This window comes from Vanacampus margaritifer, chromosome 1 (genome assembly GCF_051991255.1).
Source record: "Vanacampus margaritifer isolate UIUO_Vmar chromosome 1, RoL_Vmar_1.0, whole genome shotgun sequence".
Classification (NCBI taxonomy): Eukaryota; Metazoa; Chordata; class Actinopteri; order Syngnathiformes; family Syngnathidae; genus Vanacampus; species Vanacampus margaritifer.
In genome coordinates this window covers 29,697,676-29,719,057 of record NC_135432.1, presented here as the reverse complement: position 1 = coordinate 29,719,057, position 21,382 = coordinate 29,697,676, and the positions used below count along the sequence as shown (strand labels likewise).

The 21,382-nt window shown below is 39.4% G+C and overlaps 2 protein-coding genes across 4 annotated transcripts in view; one reads left to right on the top strand and one right to left on the bottom strand.

Annotated features, from left to right (window-relative positions):
• Window positions 1–14,971, top strand: part of hdac7a (histone deacetylase 7a) — a 55,443-nt gene extending 40,472 nt beyond the window's left edge. For all 3 annotated transcript variants that reach the window (XM_077546048.1, XM_077546056.1, XM_077546039.1), the window contains exons 11-26: window positions 127–332; window positions 718–918; window positions 1,257–1,488; window positions 1,644–1,777; window positions 2,020–2,140; window positions 2,589–2,638; window positions 3,523–3,630; window positions 5,350–5,405; window positions 5,518–5,605; window positions 5,682–5,801; window positions 5,870–5,967; window positions 7,931–8,049; window positions 8,404–8,537; window positions 8,692–8,773; window positions 10,314–10,452; window positions 12,177–14,971. In XM_077546048.1, the coding sequence (XP_077402174.1) occupies window positions 127–332; window positions 718–918; window positions 1,257–1,488; window positions 1,644–1,777; window positions 2,020–2,140; window positions 2,589–2,638; window positions 3,523–3,630; window positions 5,350–5,405; window positions 5,518–5,605; window positions 5,682–5,801; window positions 5,870–5,967; window positions 7,931–8,049; window positions 8,404–8,537; window positions 8,692–8,773; window positions 10,314–10,452; window positions 12,177–12,219 (1,931 nt within the window). In that variant the 3' untranslated portion in view covers window positions 12,220–14,971. The remainder of the gene's footprint in view (window positions 1–126; window positions 333–717; window positions 919–1,256; window positions 1,489–1,643; window positions 1,778–2,019; window positions 2,141–2,588; window positions 2,639–3,522; window positions 3,631–5,349; window positions 5,406–5,517; window positions 5,606–5,681; window positions 5,802–5,869; window positions 5,968–7,930; window positions 8,050–8,403; window positions 8,538–8,691; window positions 8,774–10,313; window positions 10,453–12,176) is intronic.
• Window positions 14,972–15,695: 724 nt separating this feature from the next.
• On the bottom strand, window positions 15,696–20,835 carry LOC144058242 (uncharacterized). Its single transcript, XM_077576594.1, has 2 exons — window positions 19,627–20,835; window positions 15,696–15,900 (listed from the first exon to the last, which is right to left on the bottom strand). Exon 1 carries the CDS (start codon window positions 20,647–20,649, stop codon window positions 20,020–20,022), a length of 630 nt encoding a protein of 209 aa, XP_077432720.1. The 5' UTR covers window positions 20,650–20,835; the 3' UTR covers window positions 15,696–15,900; window positions 19,627–20,019.
• Window positions 20,836–21,382: the final 547 nt, after the last annotated feature.

The following is a 21,382-nucleotide window of genomic DNA, read 5'->3' as shown; positions in this document are numbered from 1 at the left end:
ATTTTGTTCCACATTCTTCTCTCTGTAATTTATAGTTTGCTTGTGTTCTATTTGTTTGGATAAATATATTTCTCCTCCTCGAATAAATTGTAACAGCTCTTACCATCTCTTACTGTCTCAAATTAGTGCCAGGGCTCGACTCCATCCCACTACAGTTTTCCTCCCACTTGGACCAACTGTCACCAGGGGGCGCTCAGGCCCACAAGCCCCTTAGCAGAACACGTTCAGAACCCCTCCCGCAGAGCCCCAGGATGCTTCACTCACAACTCCTCCAACAGCACCACAACACGCAACTACTGGAGCGATTAAAACAGCAGACTCACCTTGGCAAGGTAGGCAGACTCTTAACATTTTTTTAGAAATGTCACTATATTCAAGATAAATTTGAATAACCAAACTGTACTGCTTGGTGAACATAGGCCTAATCATGACACAGATAATTTGTTGGTTAACTATAGATAATACAAACTCAATTAATGATGTGTTAAACCAATGCGATCTGTACTATGTGGTAGGGGCTAAAGATAATACTGTGTATAAATATGGTGGAGCACCTGTATTGTAAAATGTCCGTCTTTGATCCTTGGTTCTATGTGAAACTTTTAAGCTATTAAAATTATACATGAGCATAGTGAATTGGAACTAGATCATGTAATATTTAACCAAGAATTAAGTATTTGAACCTGTTCAATGATGTGTGTACGTGTGTGTGTACAGCTTATGTCCAAGTCCAGCGAGAAGCCCAGACTACATCAGATCCCTTCCGAGGACATGGACTCAGAGGACGGCGGAGGGACGTCGCCATCAGAGCCAGCCTATCAGAGCAGACTGAGGCCAGATTCTTTGAGGGAGGCGGAGCCAGCAACATCCAGTAGTCAAGAGCAGATTAACCTACAACATGCACTCATACTCAATCAGGTTGGTGTGGTAAAGTTGTAGTTCACATGCTAGAAAAACAGGGCATATAAAATGTAGGTCCTCCAAAACTGTTATTCAGTTGACTGTCCTCTAGATGGCATCATTATCCACCTCTGGATGGCATCGATTCAGCAGTGGCAGTTGAATTGGGTTTAATTTGTAGCCAGTATAAATTACAGAATACAAATTTATTTGAATGATTATTTTTGAGGAATCAAAGAGTTCCAGCCGTCCCAGTATTCCTGATTTTACCATTTTGCCTTTCTCATATGTGACATTATGTGGCGTGTACTTCCTGTTACAGTCTATCTTGTCAATACCTCTCTTATGTTTTACAGTCATTACTTTGGGAACAGCAGAAGCAGCTGCAGCAGTTGCACCGACAGATGGAGACCCTGGCGGTACCGATGCTACGCAGTGGTGGAGGCGGTGCGGTCAATGGTGCGTTGGGCGTGCATCGACCCTTGTCACGTACGCAGTCCTCTCCGGCCTCCACGTCTCTCACTCTGCCTGAAAAACCTCTGAGCCTGACCGGGCAGGAGGCCAGCAGCAAATCACGCTTCACCACGGGTGAGTGGCACATTAGGGCTTTTGCGTGTGTGAGTTTGTATGCACATTATCTGTATCTTACCATCATTTCAACCCAAACCTGGGTGGTGAACATTGAAACCTAATCAGACTCTGTCTTGGTGAAATGTACATATGAGGTTATTTTGCCTGTGCAGGTCTGGTGTATGATTCTCAGATGTTGAAGCACCAGTGTGCCTGTGGAGACAACAGCAGTCACCCAGAGCATGCTGGGAGAATACAGAGCATCTGGTCCCGACTACAGGAGAGGGGCCTGAGGGGGCAGTGTGAGGTATGACACTTATTAGCACTAAGTTGTCAAAAGTGATACTTTTTTTGTTTAGTTCAAACCTAAAGGCTATCTGGTTAACATTAAACCATTTTGTTGACTGAAGTTGTTTCCCCCCAGACACTGATAATACATTCAAGCTAGTATGTGTCCATTTCCAGTTGTTATTCCATGGGGCTCCCTGATAGTTCAGCACCAAATAAATATTATTAAATTTGATGACCGCCCTCCTTGTGTTCTCACAGAGCATTCGTGGTCGCAAGGCAACTTTGGAGGAACTGCAGTCCGTCCATACAGAGCGCCATGTTTTGCTCTATGGCACCAACCCACTCAACAGGCTCAAACTGGACAACCGCAAACTGGCAGGTATGCTGCAACTTAAACATCCATCTAGCCATTTTCTGTAGTGCTTATCTTCACTTAGATTGGTAGCTTAGGAAATTTTGGTGTAAAGTTTACACCCTGAACTGTTTGCCGGCCAATTGCAGCACACATGCCAATAGTTAAACAGACGTTCACACTCATGTCAATTGAGCGTCTTCAATTAACCTAACAAACATGTTTTTGCAATGTGGAACAAAGCTGTAGTACCTGGAAAAAACAAAACACAAGCGCGGGGAGGACATACAAACCCCACACAGAAAGGCCGGTGCTCAGATTAGAACCCTGAACCTCAGAATTGAGGCGGATGTGCTAACCACGCTACCCAAATTTAGCATATATTTTCATTCTATCCATTTTTATAAATTTGATTATACAATATGTCTGTAATTTCTAGCTATTAAAAAAAAATGGATTATTGTTTGTTTCTCAGGAATTCTCTCTCAAAGGATGTTTGTCATGTTACCATGTGGAGGTGTAGGGGTAAGTTTAAAACACAGATGCACTCACATTATACGTTCTGTGTCGAATTAAAAGATTTTACATGACATGAAATGCAGTGCAATGGAAGAATAAAAAACAGCTTTTTAGGACTAGAGCAAATGTTTGCTTGACAACCCCTGACCATGGCTAACAAAAGCGTATGTGTAGTCAGGAATGAACAAGCACAGATTGTTTCTAATGTTGGGTCAGGTGGACAGTAACACTAATTAGTGAAAAATTACATTAAAGAAAAAAAACAAATATCGCCTTGAAATTGAAAAAAAAATAATAGTTGACTTTGAAGTGTTTTTTTTTAAAGTGCTAAAAAATCGATTTTGAATGGTAGTAAGTTCTCAACTTTCACAAAGAGTCCAAAATTTTCAGAAACGATACACCTTTTATAGCCGCTAGATACTGTAGACACACTTTCTGTGGCTTTTTTGTGTGCATATTTTTGGCTGTTTTCAAAGGGAAGATATTTTATTTATTGTTGTAATGTTTTTATGCCATGACTTGATAACCACACTTGAAAAACACCAAACTCATTCTTTCAAAAAAAAAAGTTGTTCTATTATTTTAATATATTCATACTCCATTGCTTAACTTGTTTTAACATGTGTACAATCAAGAGAGATAAAATATTACTGAAAAACTACTTGAACATTTTATATTTTTTTAGTTGGCAAAACTTGACTTGTATCCATTTTGTGGTATTGGTCTGGCAAAAAGTGGTATTGAACATATATAGTTTACCACAATTATAAAGTACTGCAGAAGCTTGAGAACTGATGTGGTTGAATGTAACCTTGGAAAGTGTGTAAGGAGCGTGATGGATAGTGGTACATGAGCATTGATTTGTTATATTGTTGCCATTCGTGCTGCAGGTTGACAACGACACCATCTGGAATGAGTCGCACACGTCCACAGCGGCACGCATGGCCGCCGGCAGTGTCGTCGAGCTAGCTGTCAGAGTGGCTAAGGGTGAGCTCAAGGTGAGAATTTTTTTTAAATTTTATATATATATATATATATATATATATATATATATATATATATATATATATATATATATATATATATATATATATATATATATATATATATACACAGCATGTATGTATATACAGTATATACTGTATATGTATGTATATATACAGTATATACTGTATATGTATGTATATATACAGTATGTATGTATGTATATATATATAAAAAAAATTATATATATATATATAAAAAAAAAATCAGCAGACAGCGAGTGAACTTTAGGATTTAATAATTCTAAATGTCAACACAAGAACACGGTGCTGTAGTATATGCATACAGACTAGGGACAGATCATTGAAATATGTAGAGCTGCCAGTCAAATGTGATATCTGGGAGTTAGGGTGTTGAAATATGTGCCCTGCCTTGGTCCTATTTCTTGCATTGCTGAGAAACTACTGTGCTGGTCAACTGCATTCAAACTATAAACGATGTTTCTAACTTTTTTAGTTATACATGCTGATATATTCTTCCAGTGTCTAAAATAAGCACACAAAGCAACTGTCTGACATGATCTAAAAACATAACTTGCTTAAAAAGTAAAAAAAAAAGAAAAGAAAACGTAACAATATAAGATATAACAGAATTTTCCAAGGTGCAAACAACCCTGGATTTCCTCATTAGGAGACGAATGCATGCATTATTGATGTTAAACATTGAACAAAACTATCATGCTCTTATCACACAACTGAGACCTACCTGGTGAAGTCGTCCTGTTGTGCCCGTGCTGCATCTTTTTCTTAATAAACAGTCCCTGAGAATGACATCTCTAGATAAAGAGATTACTAACATTTTAGTCATTTAAAATGTTTTCTACCTTAAACTAGAGCAGGAAAAGCACCACACAAAGTAAGCAGCGTGAAAAGTAAACTAGCAACTTATTTTACGAAGCTTAGCTTTAAAAATTACAAAAGATTTCACTGGAAAGTCTACGTCAGGGCCAGGGTCACCAACTCTGGTCCTGCATTTTTTAGATGTTTCCCTCCTCAGTCTCATTCAAATGATCAGCTCATCAGCAAGCTCTACAGAAGTCTGTTAACAATAGTGATCATTTGAATCAGGTGTGTCGGAGGAGGGAAATAGATAATATAACGTATGTAGACATCAATATATGTAGATGTGGCTGCATAAGAACATCATATAAGATTATACTTATGTCTGAGGTGTGTTAAGAGGGAAGTTGTCCAGATAATAGAGCCAACAATCTTAAATATTGTACATGTTCAATATTTACAGCCACACATTTTCAGGTGTGTGGGGAAAGTCAACGTCTCCCTGAGTCATTTGATTCCATGGACAAAAAGGAAGTGGCGATAAATAAAACTGAAATATGTCCTACCCGATATGTTGTTTTTTTTGTATAGAAGTTGGTTCCCCAGACGCCACAAAGTATTTTCCAAATCAAACATTATATTGCCAGCATTGCCATCTTAAAATGTTGGTCCATTTCAGAAACACATTTCTGGAAGTGTCTGTTCGTATCTGAGAACGTGTTACGAGATCACTGGTGGAACAAAATCCTAATGTGTGTAGTGCTCTGTGTTAGGACAAAACTGTTTCATGCCTGATTTCCCATCTTTCTGTGGTGTTGGTCACAGATTACAAAAAATAATAAAAATAAGTTTTGAAAAACCTTTTTGCTCATTTCTACCTTCTTTCCCAAATAGAATGGCTTTGCTGTGGTTAGACCACCAGGACACCATGCAGACCCCTCCAACCCGATGTAAGTTTGTGTGGGTGTGAGTCCCCCATTGTTAAGATAAACATGAAGATAGTCAGATTTCTTAAACAGGGTCGGTTTTATCCTAAATTTCTTTTTAAATGTGTCTTCACAGGGGGTTCTGCTACTTTAATTCAGTGGCTATTGCTGCCAAACAGCTCCAACAAAAACTCAATGTCAGCAAAATCCTCATTGTTGATTGGGTAAGCTTATCGCCTTTGCTTTATTTACTGCTAATGTTCTTATTAGTGATGTTAAAAATATATTCTATGTTGCCAGGATGTTCACCATGGCAACGGGACCCAGGAAATTTTCTACAGTGACCCAAGTGTCCTTTACATGTCGCTTCATCGCTATGATCATGGCAACTTCTTTCCTGGCAGTGGATCACCTGCAGAGGTTGGTGTCAAATCTTGGTCGAATGTACAAGAATGCAATCAATTCTGACTAAATATGTTTCTGTTTAGGTGGGCTCAGGTCCCGGTGAGGGCTTCAACGTGAATCTGGCATGGACAGGAGGACTGGACCCTCCCATGGGGGATGCAGAGTACCTTGCTGCATTCAGGTAGGAAAAACATTTCCAGTATGCTTCTTAAAAACAAGGCAATGCATAGTAACCAACAAAGAATAATAGTTAGTTGTTCTCTGTCTCCCCCACAGTGAGCCAGCAAACATGCTTTTAGACACTCACAGCCCAATTTCACAATACTATGACGTACTTTGTGTGTATTCGATAATCCTTGTCATTTGCACGGCATGAGTCAGGCACTCCCTTTTCTTAATAACTTTCTGGAAGTAAATGTTCCCCAGGTCTTGTGGGCCATAACTTCCTACTCCATAGTCAGATAATTGTCATTGGTGGGTGGTTGCCTTATAGTAGAGGTTTTTGTTTTTTTCTGGTTGTCTGATGCTCCCAACCCAAAGGAAGACTGGCAACCACATGGCTACTGGAAAAGGGGTTAGGGTTGTAATCTCACAGACATTGTTGGGAGGAGGCAGCAGGCATGTGTTTGCATAGCATTCTTCTTTTTTTTCTTCCAATTGGTTCCTTTTTTTTTATTAACTTTATCCTTAAACATTACTGTTACTCATTCACTCCCAGCCGTTTTTACTAAAGCAATCCCCTCCACTCCCGGCTGTTTTACTAGATTTTGACTGATTTTGCAAGGCCCACATAATATTGTGTTGTATTGCTATAAAAACATAAAAACTACTAAAGAAAGATTAGTCTCCTCTTTCATCTGAAAAAAAAAGTATATCTCTGTTTCCATTTTGCAGCAATAAGCATTAGAATATACCTAAGTTACATACATCAGTATTCACAAATCTTTTTAGAACTGTGAGTAAAAGAGCTTTTTTCAACATGGCCCTGGTTGATATCTTTTGCTCTGCTGCCACCTGCTGGCCGTTTTTGTAATGACTACCATTTCTTCAACCATTTTTTTCAGTTGAGAGGCTGTAACCAAAGCCATCTGTATGCTCTAGCATATTTTTGTTGTTTTTTTAACGTATAAATACGTCTTTGGGACACTTAAAACTTTTAAAATAGAATGTTTTTGGGAGCAAATGAGTAAAAAAATCACTTCCAATAAAGTATTGGCAAAACCAGTTATGTTAAGTGGAGTTGTTGGCGTCTGCTGAATGTAACTAACTTGTATGTATTTTTTTATTTTATGAAAAAATATTCTAATTACCATCCTTATGGTAATTGTTTGAATGAATACAAATACTGTATAACGAGTTTGTAGTTGCTTAGGCGTGAGCTATTATTCCACTCTTTTATTTTTATTTTTATTGATGTTATGAAGTGTTTGCTATGATACCAGTATGGAGGTGCTTTAAGTCAAAATCTTGGTATTGTGATAACACACTTATACTTTGTATATTTTGTATTTGTGTGTGGCAGTATAATTTTGCCTTAGGATGTTTTTATTTGACCTTTGTGTGTGTTAGGTGGTTTTTATTAGCGTGTGGGAATGCACGATTTATCTCTGCGTGCTCTCAATTTAGTCTATGAGCTCATGTTGTCCATCTGCATGCAGTCATGACAGCAGCATGTGTTTATGTGTGTTTGTGCGTGTGTGTACAAAGAGGATGATTGGGGAGGCGGGTTTGGGGGGGTTGGTGGGGGGTTGGGGGTCTCAAAAGTCCCCCGGCAGAATAATGAAGGTAAATGGATCCCAGATGGACTGTTTTCCTCTTTTTTTTTCCCATGTTGTCAATGACGTGAGGAGAGTGACAGGCCTCTAATAGGAAACAGACTCGCTCGCTCTAGCTTTGAACTTCGCCGACTGCGCTGAGCTCAAGTCGAGTCTCGCCAACAGCCCTCCGCTCTTCCCAAAATGTTCAATACAATGGAAACCTTTAACCTTTTTCACAAGCACAGAGCAACAATCGAACAATAGCGTTCCCCTCCCACTATTTGATGCACTGATTTTAATATTTTTTCTTAATCATTTGTGTAATGTCCTGCTAAATGGTTTGATGGTTATTTGAATCTGGACTTGTGTGACTTTGCGCAACTTCAGGACTGTGATGATGCCCATCGCCCTGGAGTTTGCCCCAGACGTCGTTCTGGTCTCCGCCGGGTTTGATGCTGCCGAGGGAAACCCCGCACCTCTTGGAGGGTACAAGGTCTCTGCCAAATGTAAGCAAGGCCTCTCACCATGTTTTTAAAGCAACGCTGCTTTCTGAGCAACCTGCCACTTTCATTTCTGGCCCTTTGCATCCTCAAGAGAGGTATTAATAGATTATTATAGCTCTTGTCAAGTTTAGCCTGAAAAGCAGGAGTTGTGTCTTCAAGCGTCCCTGAATGCATCTCTGATGTGACCATAATTACAGTGACTGCTTTTTGGCAGAGTGCAGCACGGGGTCAAAATATATACTTGTCTTAAGCAAATATTGGGAAGTGTAGTAAAGCTGACGTCAAGGCAGCAAGGCAAACGTCACTTTGGTTTGGTGAGCGTAGCTCGTCCTTATTTGTGTGTGCGGTATCTCCCAGGTTTCAGCTTCCTGACTCGCCAGCTGATGTCTCTGGCAGGGGGCCGTCTGGTTTTGTCCCTCGAGGGAGGTCATGACCTCACGGCCATCTGCGATGCATCTGAAGCCTGTGTCAGTGCGCTGCTCGGTGCACAGGTGAGGCATGCTGGGTAATGGTGTTCCTTTAAAAAGCCATCCAACCACTTTACCATAACGCTGAAGTGTCTTTGATGTTTGTGTCTTAACCAGATTAATAAATGTTAGACTAAACTGATGTGTTCCCCTCTTCTGTGTCCTCTTTGTCCTGTAGGACCCACTTTCAGAAGAGGTCTTGCTCCAGAAACCAAATGCTAACGCTATCCGCTCCCTGCAGACGGTCATACAAATTCAAAGTGAGCAATCCTGTGTATTCCGTTATTGTACAGTGGAACCTCAACTTACCTTAACTTAAGTGACCCGGCTTACAAATTTTACAAAACACAAGCTGTCATTCAGATGATTTTTTTTTTGTCTGGAGTTGCAAATAAAAGTTTGAATTATGGGTGCTAAACTGTGGCAGCAAACTTCACAAAAAGCGGCAGATAGTGAACAAATCTTCAAAAACGAGGCCATGGGCGTGTTTTAAGATTTTTAATACCATCCTCAGTTGAAGTTTAAACAAATAAACAGTAAAAGGTGGATTTCAGGTTCTTCTCAAAAAGTAGAAGCCAAATGTCCGTTTGTCACTTTCTAAAAACTGTGCATGCGATCGACCAGCTCTCCTGCTCGTCCGGTGGAAACGCCTATCAAATGCCGGGAACGTGCGGGCTAATCTTCATGAGTCGCTGCAGCCGGCCTCACTTCGTAAACGGATGGCCTGTTGCGGCTCTCAGCCATTTTCAAAATATGTGGTGAGATCGGTGGAGCTACAACGATGAATGTCGGAGTCCTAAGCTCAGCGGCTACATGCTAAAAACATTCGAAGTGCGCATGCGCAGCTATTAACGCGCACGCATGACATCGTTACGGCAGATTCATTGACGGGATCGAGAAACAATCGTTAAAATGATCGACCCAGAAGACGCAGCGACAAAAGATCCTGGAATCCACCTTTAAACAAATAAAATTACACACCAAACGCTTAATGATAACACACAATGCAAGACACCGCAGACACCAACAAATAGCATGTAAATGTGCACTGAAGCATGAAAACATGATGCGCTCACTGTTTAATTCTTTACTTTTAATTATGTTATTATCTTCTTTTTTATAAAGCACAATAATATAGAATGTTATTTATCTCATTTAAAAAAAATAATGATACAGAAATTTTGGTTGCTTGTTTTGTTTTGGGCTGAAACGAATTAAATACATTTCAATTGATTTAAATAGGAAAATATGATTTGAGATAAAAGCGTGAGAGCGAGCATGGTCACGAATGAAGAAGAAACAAAGTTTTGATAGCACTGTGGAGAAATTCACTGGTTGGAGTAAAAAACAATTGTATGCTATTAACGCAGTCTACATGCTCAAAGGGAGTCGGAAGTCCAAAAACTTATCTCATATTACTCATATTATGCCAATACACTAGTAGGTTATTCATTGTCAATAATATATCAAAAATAAAAACCAAAGTAACAAACAAAACCAGTTTATGCCCATGTTTATACCTGACACTGTAGTTAAAACAAAGTGAGTGATTCACACTTTTTCATTTCTATTTCATAATTGTTCCATAAATTAATACCTTTTACAGAAACACACATTTGCCTTATGTTAGTTGAGTTTATGTAATATGTAAATTACAAGTATTATCAGAATAAACCAGGTGAGAGGGCATAATAAAATCAAGTTGATAAAAATTTTTTTTTAAAAATGGAGACACCACTGTTCAGTCAACATCCACTGCATGATTTGCTCAAATGTCTGTCTGTGTCTCGTGTGTATCAGGTCAGTACTGGCAGAGTGTGAAGGCATTCAGTGGCTCCGTTGGTCTGTCCTACCTGGCTGCTCAGAGACGAGACTGCGAAGAAGCGGACGCTGTCAATGCTCTGGCCTCGCTCTCTGTGGGAGTTCTTTCCAGCAAGAGGTACTGCACTCTCAACTTCTCAACCTCAAATCAAATCAGGCAGTACATCTTGTATAAGCAAGCATTTACAACTTCTTCGGGATGGTACTAATGTGATAAGAAAAAAAGACTGATACACATGATGATGCACATGATGCTTTGAGTTACGTCATTTTTTTTAAATTTTGCTTTGCTGATGTAAACAATGACTTTGCTTCACGGAAGCAATTCAAGGCTTTGCTATCGCCTGCTAACCTGTTGCAACAAGCATCGACACCAGCTCACCTTGTCGTCAACCATTCTAGTAAGAGCAAGGCTAGGTATTCTCGGTTACCTGGTAAATAGGAAAAACAAATTTGGTTGATAGTGATGTTGTACAGTTGAAAGAGTATTACGGCAATCGCTTAACTTGCGTTTCCGGCATAAATAATGACAAACACAGTTAAGTTCACTTACTTTCTTTTCTCTATTCGCCAACCACGTAATTTTAATGTGTTTGATTTTTTTTTCTCTCTAATTAGTTTCATTGAAATTAAAAAATAGATTCCCACCCCTACTGTTTTTAATATTGCACTGCTATCGTTTACCCATTTAGAGAGCAAACAGGCCTTAATTCCTTTATTATCTTCGTTTGACGTTGCTGACTACTGCATAAAGATGTGCATGCCTCTACCCACACTGTAATCAAATACCTGGTGTGTGTGTGCGAGCGCGTGTGTGTGTGTGTGTGTGTGTGTGTGTGTGTGTGTGTGTGTGTGTGTGTGTGTGAGAAAAAGTAAAATAAAGTTATTTGTACCCTGGCCACATTTTCAGTTAAAGGGAATTTGTGGTTTGTTCAGTTTTCTATTTACAGTCGTACCTTGACTTACAACTGCATCAACGTGAGAGGTTTTTGAGTTACAAGCTGACGCTTAGTCCAGTGGTTTTCGAAGTGTGGTACAAGTACCACTAGTGGTATATGGGCTCCCTCTAGTGGTATGCGAAAGAATTACTGTGTTAAATTTTCAAACTGCATCGTGTAATGAAGTACCTTGTACTCCCAGTAAAAAAGAAATCCAGTTAAGTACAGTATTTAAGTTTTAGAGCCATCTTTGATCTTTTAGAATGTTTATTTAGGTAGAAGCTTTAGTTAACTTTCATGTGCAATACGTTTAAATGGAATCATTATTTATCCTATGTTTCTGTCTTGTTTTTGATGAAGACAGACGGTACTTGACTGTATTTTAATGGTGGTCATTATAGTGGTACATGGAGAGCCAAGTATTTTTTTTTAGGTCGTAATTGGTGTAAAAAGTTTGAGAACTGCTAGCTAGTTGTTTGTTTTTTGTCATTTTCTTTTGTTATTGATTTTTATTTGATTTGGTTTATGATTCATTAGAATACTTACAAGCTTCATGTCTCACTTATAGTTTGTCACAGCAAAATTAAGATTAAGATTCACTGATTGTCACACCCACCTCTAAGTGGGACGAAATTCATTCTCCGCATTTGACCCATCCCCTGAGGGAGCGGTGAGCAGCAGTAGCGGCCGTGCTCGCGAATCATAACCCCCCCAATTCCAACCCTTAATGTTGAGTGTCAAGCAGGGAGGCAAATGGGTCCCATTCTTAGAGTCTTTGGTATGACCCGGCCAGGGATTGAACCCACCACTCTACCACTAGGCCCCTGAGCTGGCAGACCTCATCAGTCAGATTTCTACATTGGGGAAACAAAAGCTGACATCCAGTTTTATGTCTTTCTCGCAGCCTTCCAGATGAGCCAATGGAACATGACAGTGACTCCATGTGACCAACGGCCTCACTCGGCTCACCTTCAGGAAGTAGGCTGGCCCCACTTGTAGCACTGGATCTCCAGCACTGCTCACCAGCATGAGAGTGGGCGGCGGGGCGGGGGCAACCATCCATCCAATTACCCACCATCTTGCCTTATCGCCACGCAGACACACAAACGTGGTATTAGCACCTCAACGCTGAAGAGCACTCAGCGGTAACCTTGTGAAACCTCACCAAAGAGCAATACAAGATGTTTTATGAACTTGACTGACAATGAATTGTGCCTTTTGTACAGCACGACAGCTCTGTGAACACACACTCTTATATACTGCATTCAAGTTTCTCCTTCGGGCACTCTGTTGCAGATGTTGCCTGTATTTCTTGCCTCAAGTTTGCCTTTATGTTCGGAGTAAGGACTGCGTCCATCAGAGGACTTTGCATTCCCTGCACTCCCGCTTCATGCCACCCCAAATCCATTTTTGAAGCACACATCAGCAGCATTGAATGAATGACATTAGGTCATTGCATGCACACGTGAACACACAGATACGATTTTGTGATGAATCATTTCCTGAATGCAGTTTAACCACTATGAGAGGATGAAGACACAACTGCAATTTTGTTGAAAGAAAAAGGGCAAAAGTCCATGTAGCTTGATTGCACTGTTCATTCCTGAATGTGAAGTGTAAGAAATTCCAAAGTCTGGGGACAAACAATATTCCAACTCTCTTAAAAAATTGTTTTGATTTGGTTTTTAACACGTAAACAAAATGGCGTTCATGTCTTCTGAGCTCCTAATAACACCAACGGACCCAAATACTGTTGAACTTAATCTTCTATGAAGGAAAGCAGCATTTGCTTTAATTGATGTAGCACTAGTTTTGAATAGCGTTTCTCATTCCACCGTGCTACCTGAGCGGACCATTCAAATAAGTAGCAAGGATCTTACCCTTCAGTACATCATCTAAGTAGAACTGCCTGAAAATAGCCAGCTTTTGGAAGGGCTTCAATAAGAACAGTAATAGGGACCATTATGTATATGAGGGATGGGCTTTTTTTTTCTTCTTTTTTTTTTTACTACATTTTCCACAATGAGAATTGAGTAAAGTATTAAATATCGTTTTTTCATTGGACATGAACTTCAATCTGTTCATTTCCATGCCATATGTTTTGGTTACCAGTGCCTCATCTGGTTACAATATTACACATGATTTTAGCCTCATTTATGTTGTTTGTATGAAGTGATTATTTCACAATCACAGAATTGTTTACAACCAATTAATGGATTTAATTTTTCTTTGCCCATCCAGAATGTACTGTTCATATAACCTGTGGATTTGGTGAGGAACACTATAGACTGGTGTCCACATTGTAGCTCAGTTCAGGCTCAGATAATAATTTAGTATACAAAAAGCAAAAAACAATGCACTGTATGAATTGCTCTCTCTCTTTCTCATTTTTTTTTTAAATGCATGTTTTGAAAATCTATGTCCTAATCCTCTAACGAGTGTAACCACTCTAGCCATCATTATTATGGCAAAATGTTGTCTTTTGTGGAGAGAATGACTTCTTATGTGCAAAATACAGTGTGGGGACAAAATGCATGGGAAACCCCTTGGTAATGTTATTTTTCCTTCGTGGAAAACTTAAAAAAATATGTAAATTAATAATGTGACCTCTAATCTGTATATTCAACTGAATAAGAGACAAATGTCTGTCAAAAACGCACCGTAGGCTGGTTGCCGGACCTCAGGACATTCAAATTAACCTCAATCCGTTCGGAAACAGCGCAGTTATGGCCGTAATGTGGAGCTCAACTTGTTTTTGCAATTTTCTACTAAATTCTAGTTATTGTCAGTCCTGGATAATGTAAATAGGAATTGCCTCAAAACTCCTCTTAAATTGAATGTGTTATTGTGGAAAGGGCTTTGGACAAGTCAAAAATACAAAAGACTGTCAGATTTCTATCCACGTTTGCAAAAGTCTTAATTCCGATCTGAAGAGATCCAAATCAATGTTTTTTTTTTGTTTTGTTTTGTTTTCAAACCTGTGTCGCTTGCAGTTTTGCAGTTTTCCTACCAGGGTTCATTTCAGTCCTCTAAATTTATGAAAAAACATAATGCAATGACCACACGTTTATCATTATACGGTATATTACGAGCATTTGTTGGTTCCGTTCGTGTGAGGTTTTATTAGTTTTTAAAATTTCACGGTGGGATAAAATGCTCTCACGGGCCATAAGGTCCCCACCCCTGCTTTAAACCAATGACTGTGTTGTTTGTGCGGCTCTTCCACAGCATGTGGTGTCCATGAAGTAAATGTTCGTGTGCTGTGTTTGCGTATTCCGTACTGTAATTGCAGTACTGTTGTGTGATCTGTTATCATAAAAGCCCCAGTGGGTGTTATGTTGTCTTATGCAGAGGCCAAAATAGCCTCTCCTCTTCTTAACTGCCTCTTTTGCTGATGTCATGTGTACTCTCCTTTTAAGAAATACACTGTAAATACTTGTAGAATCTTCCCAGACCAAAATACACATCAGCTACGTGCCTTGTTGCATTCAGTAGGTATATGCGTATTGGTAACTCTTAACTAACTGGACTTGCAGTAATACTGTTGAATTGGACTTTATGCTATTCTTTCCTAATGACCTATAATGTATGTGTTGTATTTTCATTCAATTTCTTACCATATGTATGTATAGAAAGATTTTCTATTTTGTACTTTTGTCTTTTCCTCCTGATTAAAAAGAAATACTTTTTGAAAACAAACATTGTGTTTTTTTTCCCCCCAGACTATAAAGCTGCATTAAAAAAAACAAAAAAACAAGATCAATAAATGTTTTGTCTTGATCTAATATGTTCTGTTTGTAAAAATACCAATTAGCTTGTTACCAGTCTAAAGGGTTTTAGCCTGTTCTTGTAATTTGCAGTTTTGTGGGAGAAAATCCACACAAGCACGAGGACAACATGCAAACCCCACATGGGAAAACTGGAGGCAAGATTTGAACACAAACCTCAGATCTGTGAAGCAACATGCTAGTCCAGCTAGCTGAACCCTAACTGTTTTGTTTTTTTATCTTAGCAAGTGAGCATTTGATAAACCATCAACATATCTCAATTTTCCTTACTTAGTTTGGCAGAATCTGAAAAACCGGTGTGCCTGTGTCTTTTAAATCAAAGTAACTCAAAAAGGTCCAAACAAGCTATAAAATACCCCCAGCGCCTTTTAATTGCACATTAAAGCGCGTTCGTTTGGCAGCATTAAGTGTTTCTGACTGACCAGGCGAAGGAAGGCGCGCAGACCTCATTAAAAGAAAAGCGGGGAGAATGTGAGACAGCATTTAACAAGAGGCTGGAGACCAAGTGGGTGGGGTGCGTGCCTAATGTTAGTTGCAACATCATCATCACTGCTGTAACAAAATAAAAAAGCCATGAACATTTTTAAATGGATTTTATTGTCAGGACACTTTTGAATGGCATACAGTATGTCCTGATGTGTCAATGTCAAGCATGCCTCTTCAAAACTCATCTCTGTCCGAAATCTCCTTAGCTGCACGCTCTGCAGTTCTTTATAAGTCCGTGTTGTCAATAATAATCAGACAGTTCCCTCATCCTTGAAATCGTCATTCTGACGTTCACATGACAGAAATAGTAGAAATGGTGATGTGCAACAAACAATTCCTTTTCTGAGCGAGCAGCTGGAAAGACAGAGAGGCAAACGGTTATTGCTTTAAACACATCTTTTCATGAAACAGCAGGCATATTTCCCATTCAAGTGTTCACATTCGCAGGTAAAACACAGGAGTATAGGTGCAATAGGTAAAATTTGAGGGTCTCCTTATGAGGTAACACTTGTTTATTCCGTTACTTTGGGCAGCGCCATTTCGGTGTGCATTACTGAGAATAAGTAAATACTCTTGTTGTGAGTAATATCACCTCTATCTGTGGTTCATATATGTTTGTAGCTCACGTAACTTGCCGTGTTTAATTGCCTCGTTTACGTTTGCCGCACTCTTAACACATTCACTGCCATTGACGGCTATAGACGTCAAAATTTTATTTTAGCTATTTCTATAAGTGTAACATTTTTTTTCCACTTTGTTAACAAGAGTATGAAAACCTAGAATTTTTTTAAGTGTCTATTTAGAACATAAATAAAATCGTGAGTTAACTAGTAAAGTCATGTGACAAATTGTAATCACCTGAAGCCCCTCATTTTTAATAATCTTTTCTTTTTTAAATCTTAAAAAAAATAAAAATTTAAATGAAGAAAAGATTATTAAAAATGAGGGGCCTCAGGTAATTACATTTTTTAACTGTAATTAATCACATGACTTTACTAGTTAACTCACGATTTAAAAAAAGATTATTAAAAATTAGGGGCGTCAGGCGATTATTATTTTTTTATTGTAATTAATCGCATGACTTTACTAGTTAACTCACGATTAATAACACATTTTATATCTGTTCTAAATGCAATAAAAAATTCTAGGTTTTCATACTCTTGCTAACAAAAGTGGAAAAAAAATTAATTAGTTAAACTAATAGAAATAGTTCAAATCCATTTTTGACGTCTATAGGCATCAATGGCAATGAATGAGTTAATTGCCTCGTTAACGTCGTCAGATCTGTGGCGCTAAAAGTATAACGGTAACTGCCCTCGCAGACCTAATTATAGCTCTTATACACACCACATTATATCTGTAATGTGGCTTTTTCGTTTCCCTTTGTTTTTATGTATACTAATTCCTACACAGAGCAGCCTTCCAAATTAAAAGCATGGATTTCAAAACAAGACATAATTAAACAGCACACACTAAACAGCTTGAAGAATTCTTAACATGGTAGATATTACTAAATTGAAGCCCTATTGTGTTGAATTGAATTCTTTGCATTTCACTCTATTCTTTAAAAAGAAGTTGTGCAACCACATATTTTGATTGGGACATTTTTTCCTATGGATTATTTGTTCCATCTTATTTATGGATTTTTAAATATTCATTTTATTGTGTGCTCTACGCAAAATTACTTTCATGAGCAAATTGAAAAAAATATAATTGCCATTAATTTCATCCAATCAGGAAATTTGCTATATATGGGATATATATGTAATTTAAAAAAATATCAGGTTTTAGGTGTGGAAATTGTATGTATCATAAATACTAATAGTATCAGCACTTGGTATCGGTATCGGTGAGTGCTGAAGATTTGAGTATCGGTCTCAACAAAAGTGGTATCGAACATCCCTAATATGTTCTAAGTGACCCCACTAGTCTAAACATGGTATTCTGATTAATATCTTGTTTTTGGAATTTGAATAAAGCAGCAAAACCCAACCTTTTTATCCATTTCAATGAGCAGCCATTTTGCCACTTGCTGTCGACTGAAAATGACATCACAGTAGCCCGGGCAACGACCATTCACGGCTCACCTGTTTTATGAGTTTGCAAGCTGAGCTTTGATTTGTCATGCCGAATGCAGAAACAGTTCAGATGTCACAAGTTGACGAATAAAAGGATTTAAAACGTTTTGTCGATGTCTTTGCATTTTCACTTTACACCTCTAGAGGGAGTAAATCAAATGTTTTATTTGTGTACAGATTTTGTTTCTTAAAGCAACACTAAGGACCTTTCAGTTTATGTTGATTATGGCGGCGACATATGGACAAAAGTGGTTATTTTATGCCTGAAGGGAAATCACATTTCCCATGAAGACGAGCACATTGCATCATTTTGTTTTTTGTTTTTCGCCTTTGTAATGAATGGGGAAAGGGGGAAATGACGCATGCCATAAAGCAGTCAGCACATTTGTAGTTTTTTGTGTGGCAGTGTTCCTACCATCCTCCTCAAAGTTGCTCAGTGCCAGTAAAAATGATACAGACCACCTCAGGCCCTGGCAAAGCTACCATTCAACTAGTTTTAAGTCAATGTTTCATTGGAAGAGATATGAAAATATTTTATTAAGGTTGAAAAATTCCTTAGTGCTACTTTAAGTACATATGTTACAACTGCTACATATAAATTAGTTTGACATCCTAACTACAATTAAAAACATCAGGCTGCCATTTAGCAAAATTAATCTGAATGGCGGGTTTAAACTACACATAGTACATATTGGTTTAAAGAACATTTTTTACAAGACTTTCCCTTTAAGTGGCATGGACAATAAATGTCTTAAACTTTGCTGTGTTTCTTTTTACATAAACATTGTAGGATCAAGCAAATTAACTCATTCACTGCCATTGACGGCTATAGACGTCAAAAATGTATTTGAACTATTTCTATTAGTTTAAAAAAAAAAAGTCCACTTCTGTTAACAAGAGTATGACAACCTAGATTTTTTTTATTGTACATTTAGAACAGATATAAAATTTCCGATTAATCGTGAGTTAACTAGTGAAGTCAAGCAATTAATTACGATTAAAAAAATTAATCGCCAGACGCCCCTAATTTTTAATAATCTTTTCTTTCTTTTATAAATTGCGTCAGGCGATTTTAATTTTTAATTGTAATTAATTGCATGACTTCAATAGTTAACTCACGATTAATCACACATTTTATATCTGTTCTAAATGTACTATAATTTTTTGTATAGGTTTTTATACTGTTGTTAACAAAAGTGTGTGTGGGGGTGGGTGGGGGTGTTAAACTAATAGAAATAGTTCAAATGAATTTTTTACGTCTATAGCTGTCAATGGCATTGAATGAGTTAAGAAGTAACCTGGCTGTTCCACCACTTAACACGATGATAAGTAGTCAAGAGCCTGCAGTTCTTAAAATTAGATTTTTGCTGCCTTTGTGCATTTTAGCATGAATTCATCAAGAAATTCAACATTGGTGTGTCTATGATTGTGTGTGTTGAAGAAAGGGGGCGGGGCGGGGGAGGGGGGGGGGGGTTACCTCTATGCATGTGTACTACATAAATCAGCTCTCACCTCCTCGATCAATCCCAGTGGTTTATAGGAGCCCAGTGGGAGATCTCCTGCATGGGCCTTCCCCTTTGATGGCACCACATATGATTCATTGCTTTTTCTAAAGCCGTTTGTTTTCATTAGTCCTCGTCGTCAGCTTGCCGCGGCTCTATCGCGCTCTTTTTGTGCAACGCAAGCATATTTAAGGCCAAACGAGGGGAAAGAATTTGTGAGCGGTTGCAAGGGTTTCTTTGGCACGGGAACAAACGGAGGAGGTTTGAGTAGAGACTGAAGACTGGCAGGCAGCAACGGGTGCTTTTTCCACTCTTGTTGATAACTAGCCAAAAGGACGTGAATTCTAGCCTCTACATTGACGTTTGTTGGATGTTTTTGCCTGTCTGACTGACAGGTGAGCAGTCCAGGCTTTGGTCCAAGTCAACTGAGACCGTGAACATGATCAACAGTAAAAATTATACAAATGAAAGAATGGACATTTAGGCATACTGATGCATACCTACGTCGATGTTGGTGATTGTTGTGGTGCTCAGGATGCTGTTGAATGTAGAACAAGGGTCGAAACATCAGTTTCAGTACCGAGGCTTAGTCATGAGGAGATATCATTTAGGAGGTGTCCTTGTTTAAAAGTGATCAAAGTATCAGGAAAATTGAAATTAGCATCCTTGTTTGAAGGCAAAAACAAAAATCCCCTGGAGACGAATCAATGACTTTAAAATGAACAAACTAGTATGTACGCTTGAAAAGCAGATGTTTCATGCTCATTTTCTCATTTAGAGTCACAGTCTTTACCTCACCAAGAAGCCAAACTGATGATGTAACCTGAGACGTGCGAGTCAAATGGGTGACCCATTTTAAATCAAGTGAGAACATTGTTTGGTCAAAGACGAGGCTAGTGACTGGCAGACATGGTGGACCAGGCCCCCTCCATCCTCCAGACAGAAAAGGCATAGCTGAGTCTCTCGTGGGCCAGGTAGTTGCAACCGCTCTGCTTGGAATCCATCTCGTCGCTCTGCAGAACCTGGTACAGGAAGTCGATGTAGCGCGACGCCAGTTTAAGCGTCTGAATCTTGCTCAGTTTGTCCGAAGGGAGCGTCGGGATGATTTTCCGTAGCGAGGCGAAGGCTTCGTTCAGGGATTGCGTCCGCTGGCGCTCTCGGATGTTGGCGACCACGCGCTGGCCATGTGGGTCCTCCAGGGGCGATAACCCTCCAGGACTTGGACCCGGAATTGGAGAAAGGGACGGCCCCGAAGAAGAAGGCAAATGTTGAGGACTCCTTTTGAGTTTTTTGGGTCCTGTCGGAGTATCGATCCGGACGTCGTCTGCGGTCTTGTCGTCGATTGGTGTGATTGTGGTGGAGTCGTCCGTCTCAGGTGAGTCTGTGTGGTGTATCCGCCTGCGGAATCCAGGTGTTGCCACAAGGACAGGACATGCGTTTGAGGGTGGTTTCCCGATGTTCTCCTCAGTGGAAACCACAGCTCCCACCGGATGATCTGCGCCAGACTGCTCCTCGTCTCGCATACTTCAGTAACGCTTCTTCCCTTGAGGGATATTTTCAAATCCTCTTGTTTTGCCTCTTCTTAGATTGATCTTCACAAACTGTTGAGCCTTTTTCGCGACAAATGGTGAAACCTCAGCATCGGTTATGCTTTATCACCATGCGTCGTCCTCCACACTCGCGAAAGGCAGCCAGTAATCACCACATTGGTCGTCATGTCCCGCTGCTCCTCCAGCCGCATGTGATCCAACACAAACTTGAATCTGACTTTTTAAAAAGGGAGGGGACCTCGAAGCGTTCGGCGGTCCGCCCATCTGAATCACTGATTGGTGTAGGTCCATTTTTTTTTTCAAGCTCTGTACAACAGGAACCCTAAACTATGGGGCACTGTGATCAAAGGAACAAGGTGTCTGGTACAGCCGAGCAAATGAAACCTCAATGACGTTTATGCCTCGCCATGGAAGCTTCCCAAGTATATTGGTTCCAGATTTCCTCCTAAACATGTCCTTGTCCCACCAACCCCCCCTTACCCTCCCCACATACTTGCTCACTGCTGCTTCCCCTTCCCCTGCCTCAACACCACGTCGTTCCGTTCATTCTATTTTCTATTAAATATACCCTCACTATGATGTTTTTAACATGTAACATTCCAAGGGGTTGCAGTAACGTGTTTAAAAAAAAGGCTTAAGCGTGCTAGTAGAAGCAACAAGGCAAAAACAATGGTGTGTTTTATTCTAGTTGGCTCTCGTTTCTAAT

Coding starts and splice junctions, on each gene's coding strand:
- LOC144058242 (XM_077576594.1), bottom strand. CDS start 20,649: ATGCGAGACGAGGAGCAGTCTGGCGCAGATCATCCGGTGGGAGCTGTG.